Consider the following 14,446-nt stretch of genomic DNA (forward strand, 5'->3'; position numbering starts at 1 on the left):
ACTTAAAATTATGCTGTTGAAAGTATGAAGACTATACTACAGTAGCAAGAAAGATTGGGGGAGAGCAGGCATTTTTGCAGTCTTTCTCACTGTAAAATATTGAAATTTTTACTGCATTTTTGAATGTCATTGCTTTGCCTAAATCTGATATATGACTTGGCAGATTCTATAGGTAGGCATTGCAATTACTGAATCAGAAAGCTTGTGTTTTAGTTAATAAAGCCTTAGCCTTACGATGTTTAAGAAATCTTTGTGTAATGTAGAAATTAGTCAAGTTAGGAGTATTGAAGCCTTTCAAGAAAAAAATTATTCTTCTGGTCAACAGATTTCCAAAAAATCCCAAACAAAACTAACAACAAAAGACCTTTAATGGCTAGATGTTGCTCTTCTGTCTTACTGGATTGACTCTCATTGTGAGTTGCATCTTTGAGAAGTCAGGCTTTGCTGTAGCCAGCAGTGTGCCGCCTTATGTCTGGCATGATTCGTGTGCCTCAGGGGCTTCCTGTGTGCCTGAAAGCCTTTTACTTATTTGTAATCTTAATGTGTTCCCGATTGCAAAGTGTTCATTTGGACTGCTTCTTATTACGTTGCTGTAGCTTTAAGACAGTCTTTCTGAGCATGGTCATGTATTGTGGTGTCCTTTGCAACATGCTCTGTGTGGTAGTTCTGGAGCCAGCAAAGGTGGCCTTAGTCCTTTCATCGTATTCTGAAGAATGCTTTGAAATACTGATACAAAAAGAATGTTTTTACGGTCTTGTATTAAATTCACAGATCCGAATACTTCAAAATCCTCATACCTTTGTGACTATCTGACTTGCTGGAAAGCTAAGCCACCTTAGCCTTTGGCACTTAAAGGTCACACTATATATTTCTAACTGTTGTGTATTTGAAGATGAGTCTTTTTCTAAATGCCAAAGCATTTCATCAGAGCATGTAGAAATACCAGGAGTATGTTTCAGAAATGCATGAGAATTTTAAATATGTTAACTAGTGATTTGAAGCAATTTTCTGATTCTTTTGGAGGAGGAGGAAGAAAAAGAAATTCTTACTGAACCTGCTCTCCCCCTTTCCCACCCTCAGTTTCCTTTGAAATGACAAATCAGTTATATTTGTGGAAGAAAAGCTTTAATCTCTCCCAGAAACACCACTGTCTGTTATCCTCTCTGTTGCTGTGTAAATGTTGCTTGCCCTGGAAACCATATTGGTAGTTCAAGAATAGTGGATGATTGTGTAACTCTTAGTGCATGAATTGGTGTTTGTTTTTCTTATGCCCTCTGTCCCACTTTTATGAAAATGGTCAGAAAAAAGAAATAAACCAAAACAAACCTTTAAAATTGCAAAGTGTGAGGGGAAGGCTGACCTGCCTATTGCATCACTATTGGAGAAGGTACAGGCCAAAGTTGCATTTCTTGGCTATTTTTGAAAAACTCTGATCCTGGAGCTAAGACATTGAGAGCTGTTTCATTGAGACCTAGAAGGACGGTGTCATTGATAGCTGTAGTTCCTGTAAGGTAAAATGAGCCTTTTTACGGGTTTTCATGTGTCTGGGGGAAGAGATTTGGTTTTGTTTTTTTTTTTTTTTTTTTTTTTAACTGGGGCATATTTTCATCTAGATCTCTGTACTAGAATCCCACTGTTTGCTTTGATTCTAGACACTCTCCTGTTGGAATCTCATGATGAGTGGTCCCACACTTTCATGTAAAATGCATTAGTTAAATTTTATGTAAACAGGCATTGTATCCAGAACTAGAAAGCCTGTGACTTGTTGTCATTTGAGTATATTCTTTCTAATATATTTATTAATTATCAATAGATTATGAAACTTAGACCTTAAATATGAACATTTTTTAAACGAGGTAAGGACTTACGCACTTTTGTGTTTATTTCAGGAAGTGTTTGATAGCTTATTCAAAGATTCGGCTGGTGTGATAAGCATAGTTTCTTCTATCTGTATTAAAAAACATGCATTAAAACAGGTACTATGTAAACAGCTGAATTGAAAAGTGTTGCTTTTCTAATAAGTTCAAGTTCTGCAGTTGTAATTTTCATATTAATTTAGTAACATTATTTGGTCCAACTTCATTTTAAATTGTCAGCCCAGAAGCAAATTAGTTAGAATTTTAGGATAAGATTTGGATTTAACTGCTTAAAAAAAGTTTGTGGGGTTTTTTTGTTGTTCTTTTTCTTCTAAAGAAATATTGTGACAACTAAAAGATAAATGGGGACAAAACTTTTTTTTTTTTTGAAAGTATGAAAGGACGTCTTACTGGAATCTCATATAAGTAGTTATGGATCCTTTCAGCAAGATTAAGTTACATGACTTGGCATTATATTGCCACATCAAAACCCTAAATGTAGTCATTTTTCTTAACAGGTGTATTAATAGGGAACAGCAGCTCTAAAGTTCTTGGTCCTGAAAAACTTTTTAAAGTACTTAAATATAAACTATTGTTGAATATAGAGTACAACTGGCATAAGCCACTTATCAGTGGCATTAACAGACTTGGAGGGTTTTTTTTGTTTATGTTCTTGGTTGTAGTTAGGAAAGTACTGCAGAAGTCAATAATCCTTGAGGGGAAAAAAACCCCAACCCAACAAAAAAAAAAAAACCAAACCAAATCCAAAAAAGCTTGTAGCCTTGCAGCAGGATAAGAATGTTAATGAGTCTGCAAACGTTTTAGCTATGGAATTGCAAAAGTTTGAATGTCTTCTACTTTCAACTATAGAACTGTAAAAATTAAATGTCTTATCCTGTCTTACCAAGTTGATTAGTAGCTGGGGCTGGCTTCTCTAATAATGTCTCAAATTTGATGGGACAGTTCTTGTTATCAGAAATATGAAAATACAGAGCTGTGGTTGAGAAACCTGGTCGGGATTTCTTAGCAAGATTTAAGAGCAACTATTTAGCATGACTGACTTAATGTATTTATTTTACCACAAATTACAGAGAAAGTACCTCAAAGGGGAAAAGTTGCCACAGCTTGTTTATGTAGTTTTCAAGCAAACATGAATAATTCCTCTCTTGGCACTATTTAATTTTTAGAGAAAGGATTATATACTGTTACTTTAAAATTCAGTTAATTTTGAATTTGATTTTTAATCGCTATATGTGAATGTCAGGTACATGAAGTGAGACAGTTATGTAAATAAAACTTGATAGACATTTTTGCAAAGCTGTAGTGCTTATGTCTGGGTATTTCTAAAGTACTGTTTGTGAAGAACAAAGGTTTTATTTCACTGGGAGATCTCTGCATCTGCACTTGAGAAGAGCAAGTGCTTTCCAGCATCTGCTTTCCTTCCTTAAAGGATTACAATGTGACCCTGTTTCTAATATTTACCACTACAAAAGTTGAGTAGAAGAACAGGTGTGTTGGAAGGATCTTGGAATGGTGCAGGACTGCTCATGAAAACCTTATTTACCTATTAGTCTGCTGCAATAGCTTTCATTAGACTATGTTTTAACTTTTTAGGGAGTGAAGTATAGAATGCTTTCATACAATCAAGAGAATATAACTTGTTTGTGAATACTCACAAACTTATTTTTAGGTCTCTTGATTTCCTGACCCATCTTAAAGTTTAGACCCAAGCTCTTATGATTGTGCTATAGTAAAGAAAAAAAAAGTGGCTCTTATTGGTCCTTAGTTTTCATTTTCATGTTGTTTCTTTCTTTGAGAAACCTTGGGCTGAAGAAACAGTGGATTTGATAAGGTTGTTTTGAAGGTGATCTCGGAAATTCCTTTATTTCATTTGATTGCCTTTGAAAACAATTGGAGCAATAGAATCAGCAAGCAGATACTAACCTACCTTGTAAAATCATCCTCTTCTGGTTATGTGATGGTTATAATTGTATATCTCTAAAGTGCTGCTTTTATTTCAAATGGTGTCCTAGTGAAACAGGTTATACTTAGAAATGCTGGCACAAAATCAGGAATAATTATAATTTAATCATAATCAGGCAATAATTGTATTTAAAACATTAAGCGTGTTTTCGAAACTGAAAATGTGTACTGCCATGCATCCAGTGAGAAAGCTTGGAGCAAGTGCTAATTTTGGAGCATTCATGCTAATTTTGTTTTACATTTACTATGTGAAGTTACTATGGGGAATATATGCCTTTTCACAGCCACATACTACTTAATCTGTGTAATTGCAGATAATTTTTTTATATTAAATATATATTATATATTAAAACCCAAACAAACTAAAACCAACCCACGTGTTGATGTGTTAAGGTTGAAAGTTACAGCCACACAGACATTAAGAAATAAGAATGAGATTGCAGAAGACAATGTCTGAGTGTTTTGTCCCCAAGTCTGTAGCTGGCTGATTGTCTAATTAATGTAAAGTTGTCTGGTGCTGTTCCTGGTTCCATGCATTTCTTTCCAAGTGGGTCCTTAATTTCTTTTGTAGGATGTATGGTAGTTGCATTGCATGAGCCTTTTTTAAGCTTATACATTTTCCCCAACTTTTTAACAATGTGTCTTTTGAAAATTTTTAATAGAAATACTTTCTTAGCTTTGAGAGCTTTGGCTATGTTGTATTTTTATTTAACGCTGTTAGCATAAGCAGTGACTGAAATTGTCATGTACAGAACTTGATCATAAAAAGGTCAAGTTGAAGCCTGTAAGAATTTTCTGGATTTCTACAATGGAAATTGTAGAGTGTAATTTTGACCCTACTTGAAGTTCATGGAGAGTCTGCAGTATGGTTGAAGAATCAGACTATCTGGATGCACTGATGTGTTGGTTGTCTCCCTGCCCAATCTCTCTGCCCTCTTCACTTGTTTTATGTGTTTATATAAATCAGTCAGAAATATTGGAGACCCCCATGGAGGTCATAGTAGGAATGTATTTCATAATGGCAATGATGTCTAGTTTTTGTGAATTTGGACACACACGTTCCCTGTTAATGACTGTTTGAATGTTTTAGTACAGTTTAATCCTTGTTTTGTTTAGAATTTACTGTCAGTGTTATGGCATTAACTAATTCAGGTCAAAAGGGTTTCTTCCTGCAAATTGTCAATCAAGCAGAGACTACTTAAGTTGTAACCGGGTTTTTCTGTGTGCTCCTGCTCCTTCAGAGAGCTGGTTGTTGACTGTCCTTTATTTTTAGCTTTAAGTGGACACTTCATTACAGGCAATTCCTATGCTATACCTACTTATGTCTGTGTATCTTAATGTGGCTTCCTGCCCCATCTTCTGAAGTCTAACCTTCCACTGATCTGTGTGATGTGGTTTCTTACTTTCTAATTCTGCTTCTACTTTCAATGCAATGTGGCAAACTCTAAAGCCATAACAGCATTATCATATTGCTTACATCATCATTGTTTCCTTTCCTTTAAACAGTTAACCTGCCTGGCCTAACTAGGTCTTTGTTAGCAACTACTGACTAGTTTTAGGCTAAAAGACATAGGAAAAAAATGGGAGTCCCAGTCAGAAGAATTTGAAAGATGAGGTTCCATCTAGGACAGCTCAGCAAAATGCTCTGTGCATGGATTTTCTGCCACACAAGATGATTTTTTGGGCTAATGTCCAAAAGGTGCATGGCTTGCTCATATGGACAATGTCTTGTAATTTCCAGTGTGAACTAGAGATGTATAAACAGTTATTTCTTATGTTGTGGCTTGCATGAAGTCTTCCACTTCCAGTGGAATAATGTGGGATTTTTAGATGTATTTTTAGGTCAGGTTTTGTAGTCCTATGAGAAATATAGAATGGCTTAAGTAAGGTTATGGATGCATTATTTTGAGTCAGTTTGCATGTAGTCCTACTGAAATAGTTTTGAAATTTTTGAGAGGTTCCACCTTTTAGATAGTATATAAAAGCACATCTTGAGGATGCTGAAGAGCAAAACCAGCATAATGATCTAATAGTTCAAATAGAAGCTAGTACTGAGTATGCAGGATGTATATTAAGAAAAATCTTTAAAACAAAAAGCTGTAAATAATTGATATATAGCCTTTATGTAACTTCAGGCATCCATAGGGTGGGTGATCTGTAAGACCTTCCATTGAAAGATATTCATCTTTCAAGACCAATGCAGCATTCCTGAATGGATGACTGAGTTGACTGGTAGGAAGAAAGAAACATTTTTGGTAAACATGTTACTCTTAATTTAATTGCTTCCAGTCCTCTTCCTACAATTTGATCCCTTGTTGCTGCTCTGGAAGCAGTGTAGAAGACCTGCTGTTTTTTTATTTTTTATTTTTTTAAACTGTTTTAAAAATTAAGTCTTCTTTCCACTCCTCCAAATGTGTAGCAACCTCTTCTAACTTTGCAGGAAGTCTGTAGATATATTTTGGCTTACCATGGAAGCATGCTGTGATTGCAGATTGTTCCTTAAAGCAAAGGGGAGCACAGACCTCCAAAAGAACTTCCGAATACTTGGAGACTGATTTGACTTGAGCAGCTGTGATGTAGTTTCATCACGTATGAAAGAGGTTATATGTTTTAATAGCAATTAGTTAGCATTGCTTTTTTGCTAGTTTTAGAAATTTTTTCTAGCATACCATTGTTGTGATTATTAGAATCTAAATTTCAGTTTTCCAGTTTGAATGTTGCTTGTAACTAATATTCGTTTGTTCCTATGCATTTAAGTAGAGTAGTTCTCTTCCTGTTAAAGGTGTTTTAGTAGTCATACAAAATAGTCCTTCTCTCCTTAGTGTCCATATAAAGCTGAGCTTGTAGGTTTTCCATTATCATGATGAGTGGAAATATTTCTCTGTAGCTGTTTGTCTTAGAATTTACTTACCTTGAACATGGGAAGCAAAAAATATGTGTGTTGCTTTGGAAGATTTTGTTCTTATCGTTGTCTGTTTGTCTAGCACATATGCACTTTCTCTTCTGGTCTAGCTTAGAACTACAGTTTTCTTTTTGTTGCTGCATTATATGTGATGGATGGCAATGAATACACAGTGATCTTTTTTCACTGTGTTTCCAACTAATTGCCTCAGTCCCTTAACATGAAGGATAGATTCTACCTCAGGGTAGTAGAGGCTTAGTTCACTGGTTTTTTTTTTTTTTTTTTTTTTTTAAACAATGCTGATGACTTGTGTTGGAAGACATGATAGAAATGTGTAGTGTGACTGTATGTAGACTGAGTTTCACTGAAGTGTGATAGTAAGTTATTTCTAATAATCTTACTAAGTTCATGACCTTGTGCATTTTGTCCTGTTGGCTTTTAATTGCTTCTGTTGATGTGATCTGTGCTGTCCCAAATCTGTTCTCAGTGGATTATTTCCTAATGTTCATTTCATCAAAGGGCTCTTATTTTTTCTAGAATCAATAACAGAGAGGCCTGGCTTGAGAAACTTCAGTGATAACATCCTTTTAGCTCTGTGTGTCTTTCAAAATCAATAACTGTTATTCTTACCTTAGAAAGTTTACCTACTCTGCATTTCTCCTACTAATTACAGTCTGCTCCATTTAAGCCCAGTTTTCAGTATCTTATTATGGCTTTGAAATCTAGCTAGGTTGAATGCATTGTATTTTCTTGGCATTAAATAGTTAGTTATTTTATTGAAGAAAGTCTGTTAAGTTTCTCTAGTACTCTCTACTCTTGATTAATTTTCTTTTTACTTGATTTTTTTCTTTTTTTCCCCTCCATGTCTTTTAGTTTTCTTGAAAACTGAGTTTTTAGGTGTTTCATACTACATTGATAACAGTTCAGAAAGGCTTATTATTGAGTTTACTCTGTACAGTGCACTGTAGGTGGTACTATTCTCCCTTCCTACAACAAATAATTTTTATGCATCTAAGGCATTTCATTATAAGTTTGACAGCTCTATTCTACCTGGTTTGGGGCAAACAATAGCTTTCCTCAAAACTGAGAGGAAGAGAGTCATCCCTTTTTCGTTATCTTATTTTGTCATCATTCCTCCCTTCAGGATGTACCAATGTTCACTTGTTTCCTTGCTAGTGAAAATATGGGCAGATTGGACTCTTAATTCTTGGAGCTGAGACTAAAAATTAATAATAATCTTTTCTTAGTCCTTTGTGTAGCATTACTGGTTCTTCCCTGTTTGTGGCTGAAGAATCCATGCTAGTACTTTGCTACCAGCAGTGTCTTAACACCTTCACTCTTCACAGCCCTTTGTTGGAACACAGCCTTTCCTGAAGCACTGGAATAGGTTGTCCGGTGAAGCTATAGACTCCCTGTCCATGGAAGTGTTCAAGACTGGGCTGGATGGGGCTCTGAGCAACTTGATGGTAGTGGAAGGTGCCTCTGTTCATGGCAGGGGTTTGGAACTGGGTGATCTTTAAGGTCTCTTCCAACCCAAACCATTTTATGATTCTGTGACAGCTCTCAATTAATGATTCCTTTTTCTGTTCTTGTGAGCAATCTCTTCCCTTCACCTTCTTCATGTGGTTCTTGCATCTTTGATTTAAAAGGAGTGGAGTGGGGAAGGCAGCTTCCTTCTTGATGAAGTTCTTTATCTAGCTTGCTGAAATAACAGCTTCACTGATTTACTACAACTTCCCTTTTTGCAATTTAACATTTAGTTTCTGTTCCAAATGACTAGCTCATCTGTTTTAGCTTTATTATTGAAGAAAGTAGCACACTCTAGTAGGCTTTGGTTTTTAATTTATAATAATAATAATAATTATTATTATATCTTGGGCAGTTATCCTCAACAATAATTTTTGTTCTTATAAGGATCTTTATTTCCAAATATTTGTTCTTCAGACCTGAAGGATTGTACTTAAAGGTCTTATAGTTGCCCTTTCTAAAAGCACTTTTTAAAACCAGATTCTGGACATGTTTAGAGTAAAACTATTTGCACTGTACCTGTCCCTAAATAGTAGAATACTGTTCTTTTCCTTTACATAAGAAGGGAATGTTTTCCAACTAACACTCTAATCCCCAGGGGGTTCTTGAAAATGGTCCATCCAAACTATTTCTTGATGGAAAGGATTAAAAAACTACATCATCTTAATAGTTGATTTTTTTTTCCTTCTATTTCTCATTTTTCCCCTCACCATGGTTAGCAAATAGTTCTTCCCACAACATGTCTTGTTTTCCTTGAAAAACAAAAAAATCTTCAAAACTTAAGGCTCTGGGAGAACCCTGAAATTTTATTTAGGTGGGACTTGAATGTTAGGAAGCTTGACACTTCAATGTTTCCTTTGTTGGAGGAAGGGAAAGGAAACAGAAATCTCTCTGTATAAAATACTTCTTTTCCAATTTTTTACTATATTTCTGCAAAACTTATTCTTGTGCTGAAATTCCTTCTGCTTTCCACCTACCTTCCTCAACTGTCTCCCTTTAATACAGTGAGCTTTCTATATACAAAAAACAGCACAAAGTTGTAACTTTGTCATGTAGTTGGATCTTGCTTAGACTAAATTAATTCTACATACCTGACTGTTGCAATGTTATTGTTGCTTGCTTGGAACTCTGTTTTTATTTTCCATCTCTTTCTATAAGATACTTCTGTTCATTTGTTCTGGAATTCTGGGTAAAAGAGAACATAAAACTTGCATTGGTTTATGTTCCTCTTTTACTAATTCAGAAACTCATTTGACTTTTAGGGAAATTATTTGTAGTAAGAAAGACCTTTATCAAACACCTGAAAGCACTGGTAATAGGTGTTGCAGCCTCTGTCACTGGGGGATGTGCAGGGGTGTGGGTGTGTTGTAAGACCATGGGGAAAGGATTTAGAATTCTTGCTTTTGTCTCAGCCTGTAAGAGAGAACAGTACCGACCTCACAGGTTTTTTGAGGCTTAATTTGTTAACTTTTAAAAATAATGCTGGTGGCCTCTAGAAGGTGCTGCAGAAGTGCATAGTGTTACTGTCTGCAGGCTGAATATTGTTTTTTTTTCTTTTTTTTTTTTCTTCTCTTTTTTTTTTTTTTTTTCTGGCAGTATATAGGCCTGCCACAGTTAGGGGAAGAATTTTGTTTGGTATCTCTTTAAAGAAACTGCAGAAGTGCCTTGCTGGGGAGAATAGAAAGGGGCTTTCTGAAGAGGTGCTGAAGACATGAAAATTCAGAGTGGTGATTGGTCACCTCTGCTTGATTGACAGGTTGCAGGGAAAAACAAAAACCCATTTGTTCTGGCTTAATGGAACTGGAAAACAGAAAATGAGTATCAGGTAAAAATTCCTTTTTTAAAATCTTTGCAGTTCTCCTTTAAAAAGTGGAGTTTTTACACAAATCTACTCCTTCCCCACTCCAGTAAACTAGGAGTAGGAATTACAGAAACAGGCAGTTGCTAAGTTGTGTAATGCGGGTTGTCTATGTCAGTGCATTTTTTAGGGGTCAGGTGTTCTGAAACACCTCAGCAGCCAATGCTACTGGGCTAGCTTAGCAAAAAGGCAGAGGATGGAAAGGGTGTAGTGACTAAGCCCTGAACTGGACCCAGCTCTCTGGTTAGGCTCAATTAGCAGGACATTCAAGGGGAAGATTTTATTTTCACTTCCTATACTGTGCCTGCTTTGTGGATAAAGTCTGTCAGTTTCTACTGCTATCAATTTGGCATCTCTCATGAGCATTACAAAATTCACTGAAAAGTGAATAGCTAAAAAAAGTAAGCTTTGTTTTAAAGTAGCAGTATACTGTTGTACAGATTTTATAATAAATTTCAGCATCAACACCACAGTTTTGTAAATCATAATTGAAAATTATTTACTTATGTTAATTATTTTGTATGTTGATGTATTTCAGATTGAAGGACAAGGACATGGTGCAGTTTTTGACTGCAAGTGCTCTCCTGATGGACAGCATTTTGCATGTACTGATTCTCACGGTCACCTTCTGATTTTTGGCTTTGGTTCCAGTAGCAAATATGACAAGGTACAGTGCAAAATGAAAAATCAAATGTTTATCTCTGTTGAATGCGTTGATGTAAACTTTTCTTTAGAGCTTCATTTCGAGAGGATGTATCTTAAGACAATTTTGAGACATTAATATGGGATGTTTTCAATTGCTGTTGTTGACATTGAGCTTTCTTTCACTGTCTTTTTTTAAATTATGGAGACATACTGTTAAGCTACTGTTTATGTGGGAAGTTCAAAATAATATTAACTTAAAAAGAGAATTTAAAATTAACCAGTCATTCTGTGTTCTCCTAAGTGACGAGGTTACAAGTGTCTACTAATGGGTCCACATGGATAATGTGAATAAACTGCAGTGGAACCGATAATAGTTAAACATTTTGGTTTAAATACTTTTCTGGTTTCTAACTAAGGCAAAAAAAGGATGTGGGTGTGTAATAGAACTAATTCCTGCTATCTGTATTTAAACATTGCATAGCCTGGGAGAGAATTATTTACAAAAAACACACTATATGTTCTAGTGATGCAGTTTTATGTTTGTTATTGAAGTACTGTCATGGATGCCTTTGTGCTTACACAGCAACTTTCCATCATTAGTGTGATTAAAATATTGTGTCTTTACTCTAATGTCATAGTCTGCATTGTGTATTCGAAATGTGGATGTCTTGCCACAGACCCTCATGACTGTAAAAGATATGTAGTGGTTTGGTTTTTTTTTTTCCTCTTTAAGAAGTGAACATGCCCTATGAACCATATAGGTTACCTAGTTTGGAGCACCCACGAGGTCCTGGTTCTACTTTTACCAACCAGGAAAGAAATGAGGTGTGTCCTTTCTCCCTCTTTCTAAGACCTAAACAGACCTATGTGCTCCAGGATTTTCATCTCTGCTTCTGGGCTGATAGTTGAGTGTTGTTATTGAAGTGCTGTTTTCTGGATCTTGTCTCCTGCTTTGGATCTTCGGACTCAGTCTGGCCTTGAAAGCATTTTGGCAAACGGGGTGCCTGAAGGAAGGAGAGCAAAAGGAATTTTAGTCTTTGTCATGTAAGCTGCATTTCTTTCTGTACTCTTACAGAACCATTTGCATGTTGGGGATTTATTTTTTCTCCTTGTCTCTTTACTCTGATATGCAGTCCTCAGTACTAGGCTGCTATTGCTATCCCTCAGTTATTATTAGCTGTGCATTTCCCCTTCTATTCCAAATAAAACAAATGAGTAGAGGCACCACAAGCAAGGAAACTCCGGATTATCAGATAATTTTCTTCGTCTTTTAGAGTTCTTACTGTTCCAAACTTTAAAGCCTGTTGTAATAGAAACATCTTTCTTACCATGTCCATGGATCGTTCCAGGTTTCTTTTTCTCTCCAATTGTTTTCGAAGTATGTAGTCCTCTGCTACTCAGAAATGCTGGAAATGAAATGAAGCTGAGAGTCTTTTTGTCTTTGCTGTGATAGATCAGGATTTTTCTTTACACTACCATAGGAGAATTTACCTGTGAGAGATTAAATCTGTTTGAAGAATAAATACAATTGCTTTTTCCTGCTTGAATTCTACAGATCCTTTGTTTTCTTGGAGTTTTTGCTGCAACCTCTGAGAAAAGATTACATTCAAAATTTTTCACTTACTGGATGGTTTAAAGTGATCCTGCACAGCTCTTGCTGTGCCAGTGGTAATCTTGGCATTCTTGATCATAAAAAAAATTGGAGGAAATAGGACTTACATTTTTACTTTTTACCTTTTTACTCTTAGTCTTCCACTCATAGAAAACTCAGCTTCTAAGTTTCTGATCTCTTCCTTGTGTGGTTCCATCGCTGCCTTTTTGTCTGATCTGATTTATGGGAAAGTGTAACTACAGGTAGGTATGTGCTGGAGATAACATTCTTTTTTGTGTCTTCGTCCCCTCAGATACTTGGGGAGTTTTCAGACATCTTGTCAGAATATGATCTGGTAGGATCTGAGGTTTTTTGACCTTAAAATGTTTTCTACCTGCCTTGGAAAATTAATTTTACAGAAGAAAGGAGTGTGATAACCTGTCCTGTGTTCCTGCATTTGCTCAGGACAGTGATTATAGCTGAGATAGTGTTAGCTCTGCCGAGAGAACAGGCTCTTGGTTTTCTACATGTATGTTTTTTTCATGTTATATTCAGATAGTATCTGTGTTTCCTGGTTGACTGAAACCGATATCCAAGCTTTTTCCCCCTACAGTGTGATCTTGGCCGTGATGAAGGTGAATGGAGTGGGTTTTGTTTGCTTGTTTTTTGTTTGGTTTTTTGATGATACACGTCTTGGTGGAGTAATTCTGTTGTGGGGTAAAGAAAAGGAATACCTTCGCTGCTTGTTTGGGGTCCCTTGAGCCAATCTCAGCTGAAATTTCTGAGTGTGTGAAGATCACCAGGGCATGTGCACTTCAGAAGTTCTTGCTTAGGTGGAAATTTGTCCAGGAATGCCTAAAAGTCCTAAAGTGTAAGGTGTCATTTAGTTGATTTTAAATCATAGACTATTCTGAGTTGGAAGGGACTCATGATGATCATTGAGTCTAACTCCTGACTCTACAGAGGACAGCCCCAAGAGTCGCATCATGTGCTTGAGGGTGTTGTCCACATGCTTCTTGAACTCTGGCAGGCTTGGTGCTGTGTTCACTTTTCCTGGGAACCTGATCTCTGAGCTTTCTAAGGCTTTGGCTCCTGTAGACTGTCCAAACCACAGTACTTTGTTGCAAGTTGACAGTTTGTGTGTGCTGGATTGGTGTAGTAGTGGGGAAAACCTCTTTGTGTAACTGTACCCATTTGGAGAAACTGAGCATTCTGAATGTGTTATGTAGTTACTGGAGGAGAGTCTGTCTGTGGAGCTCAGACCTTATGGAAAGCTTTTGTGCTCATACCCAGGCTGGGTTTATGAAATCATATGTACAGAGAACTCGTGCAAATGGTGATGTGCTATCATCTTATTGTCATGACTTTGATCTCTAATAATAAAGAAATATCTGATTGTTAGTGCTTTTAACTGTTCGTCTGCTGATTTTTCTCAGGATAAGATTATTGTCATGGATTACAGTAGGGACATTCCACTTGAGAGTAGGCCTGAACCCACATTCTCAAAGAAATGTCATTGTTATCTCTTGTAGTAGAAAATTGTTGTTTACTCTCTCTACTATACCTGATTGCAGTACAGAGTACACAGAAGAGTAATTGCAAAGAAGTCTTTCATGATCTTGTACCAGATCTTCCCTCTGCTTGAAAAACTTGGGATGCGGACAACATTGTACAGCCAAATCACAATATATTAAAACTCAGTTTGTATGACCTTGCCATTGGAATCTCTTCTTTCTCAGTGTGGGATGTACTTAATAGGAAAACTTACACTAGGTGTAAGTATTGGGTACTCTATTACGATGTTTTTAGGAGAAATTTTAAGTCCTCCTAGAGGATCCATGTCTCTATCATATTGAGCTATTGTGAGTTGAAGGAACAAAGGTGTGAAGCGGGCCTCGATTCTATCAATCAGACACGTAAAAGCACTTGTATCTTTCTCATTCAGCTTCTGTTAACAAAAAATCTGGCAACAAGAGTTCATCCAGTCAGGGCTTCTTACTGCGGTGGGATATCACTTTGTCCATAAGTATTTTGAAAGGGTAACCTTTTGAATCCCTGAAGTAAATTCTTTTCCATTGCATGTT

General features: G+C 36.3%; 1 protein-coding gene across 2 annotated transcripts in view; it reads left to right on the top strand.

Annotated features, from left to right (window-relative positions):
• Positions 1-14,446, top strand: part of PHIP (pleckstrin homology domain interacting protein) — a 106,750-nt gene that overhangs the window by 45,851 nt on the left and 46,453 nt on the right. For both annotated transcript variants that reach the window (XM_032681208.1, XM_032681207.1), the window contains exon 16: positions 10,665-10,793. In XM_032681208.1, coding sequence (XP_032537099.1) covers positions 10,665-10,793 — 129 coding nt within the window. The remainder of the gene's footprint in view (positions 1-10,664; positions 10,794-14,446) is intronic.

The sequence above is a fragment of the Chiroxiphia lanceolata genome, chromosome 3 (assembly GCF_009829145.1).
Source record: "Chiroxiphia lanceolata isolate bChiLan1 chromosome 3, bChiLan1.pri, whole genome shotgun sequence".
NCBI lineage: Eukaryota > Metazoa > Chordata > Aves > Passeriformes > Pipridae > Chiroxiphia > Chiroxiphia lanceolata.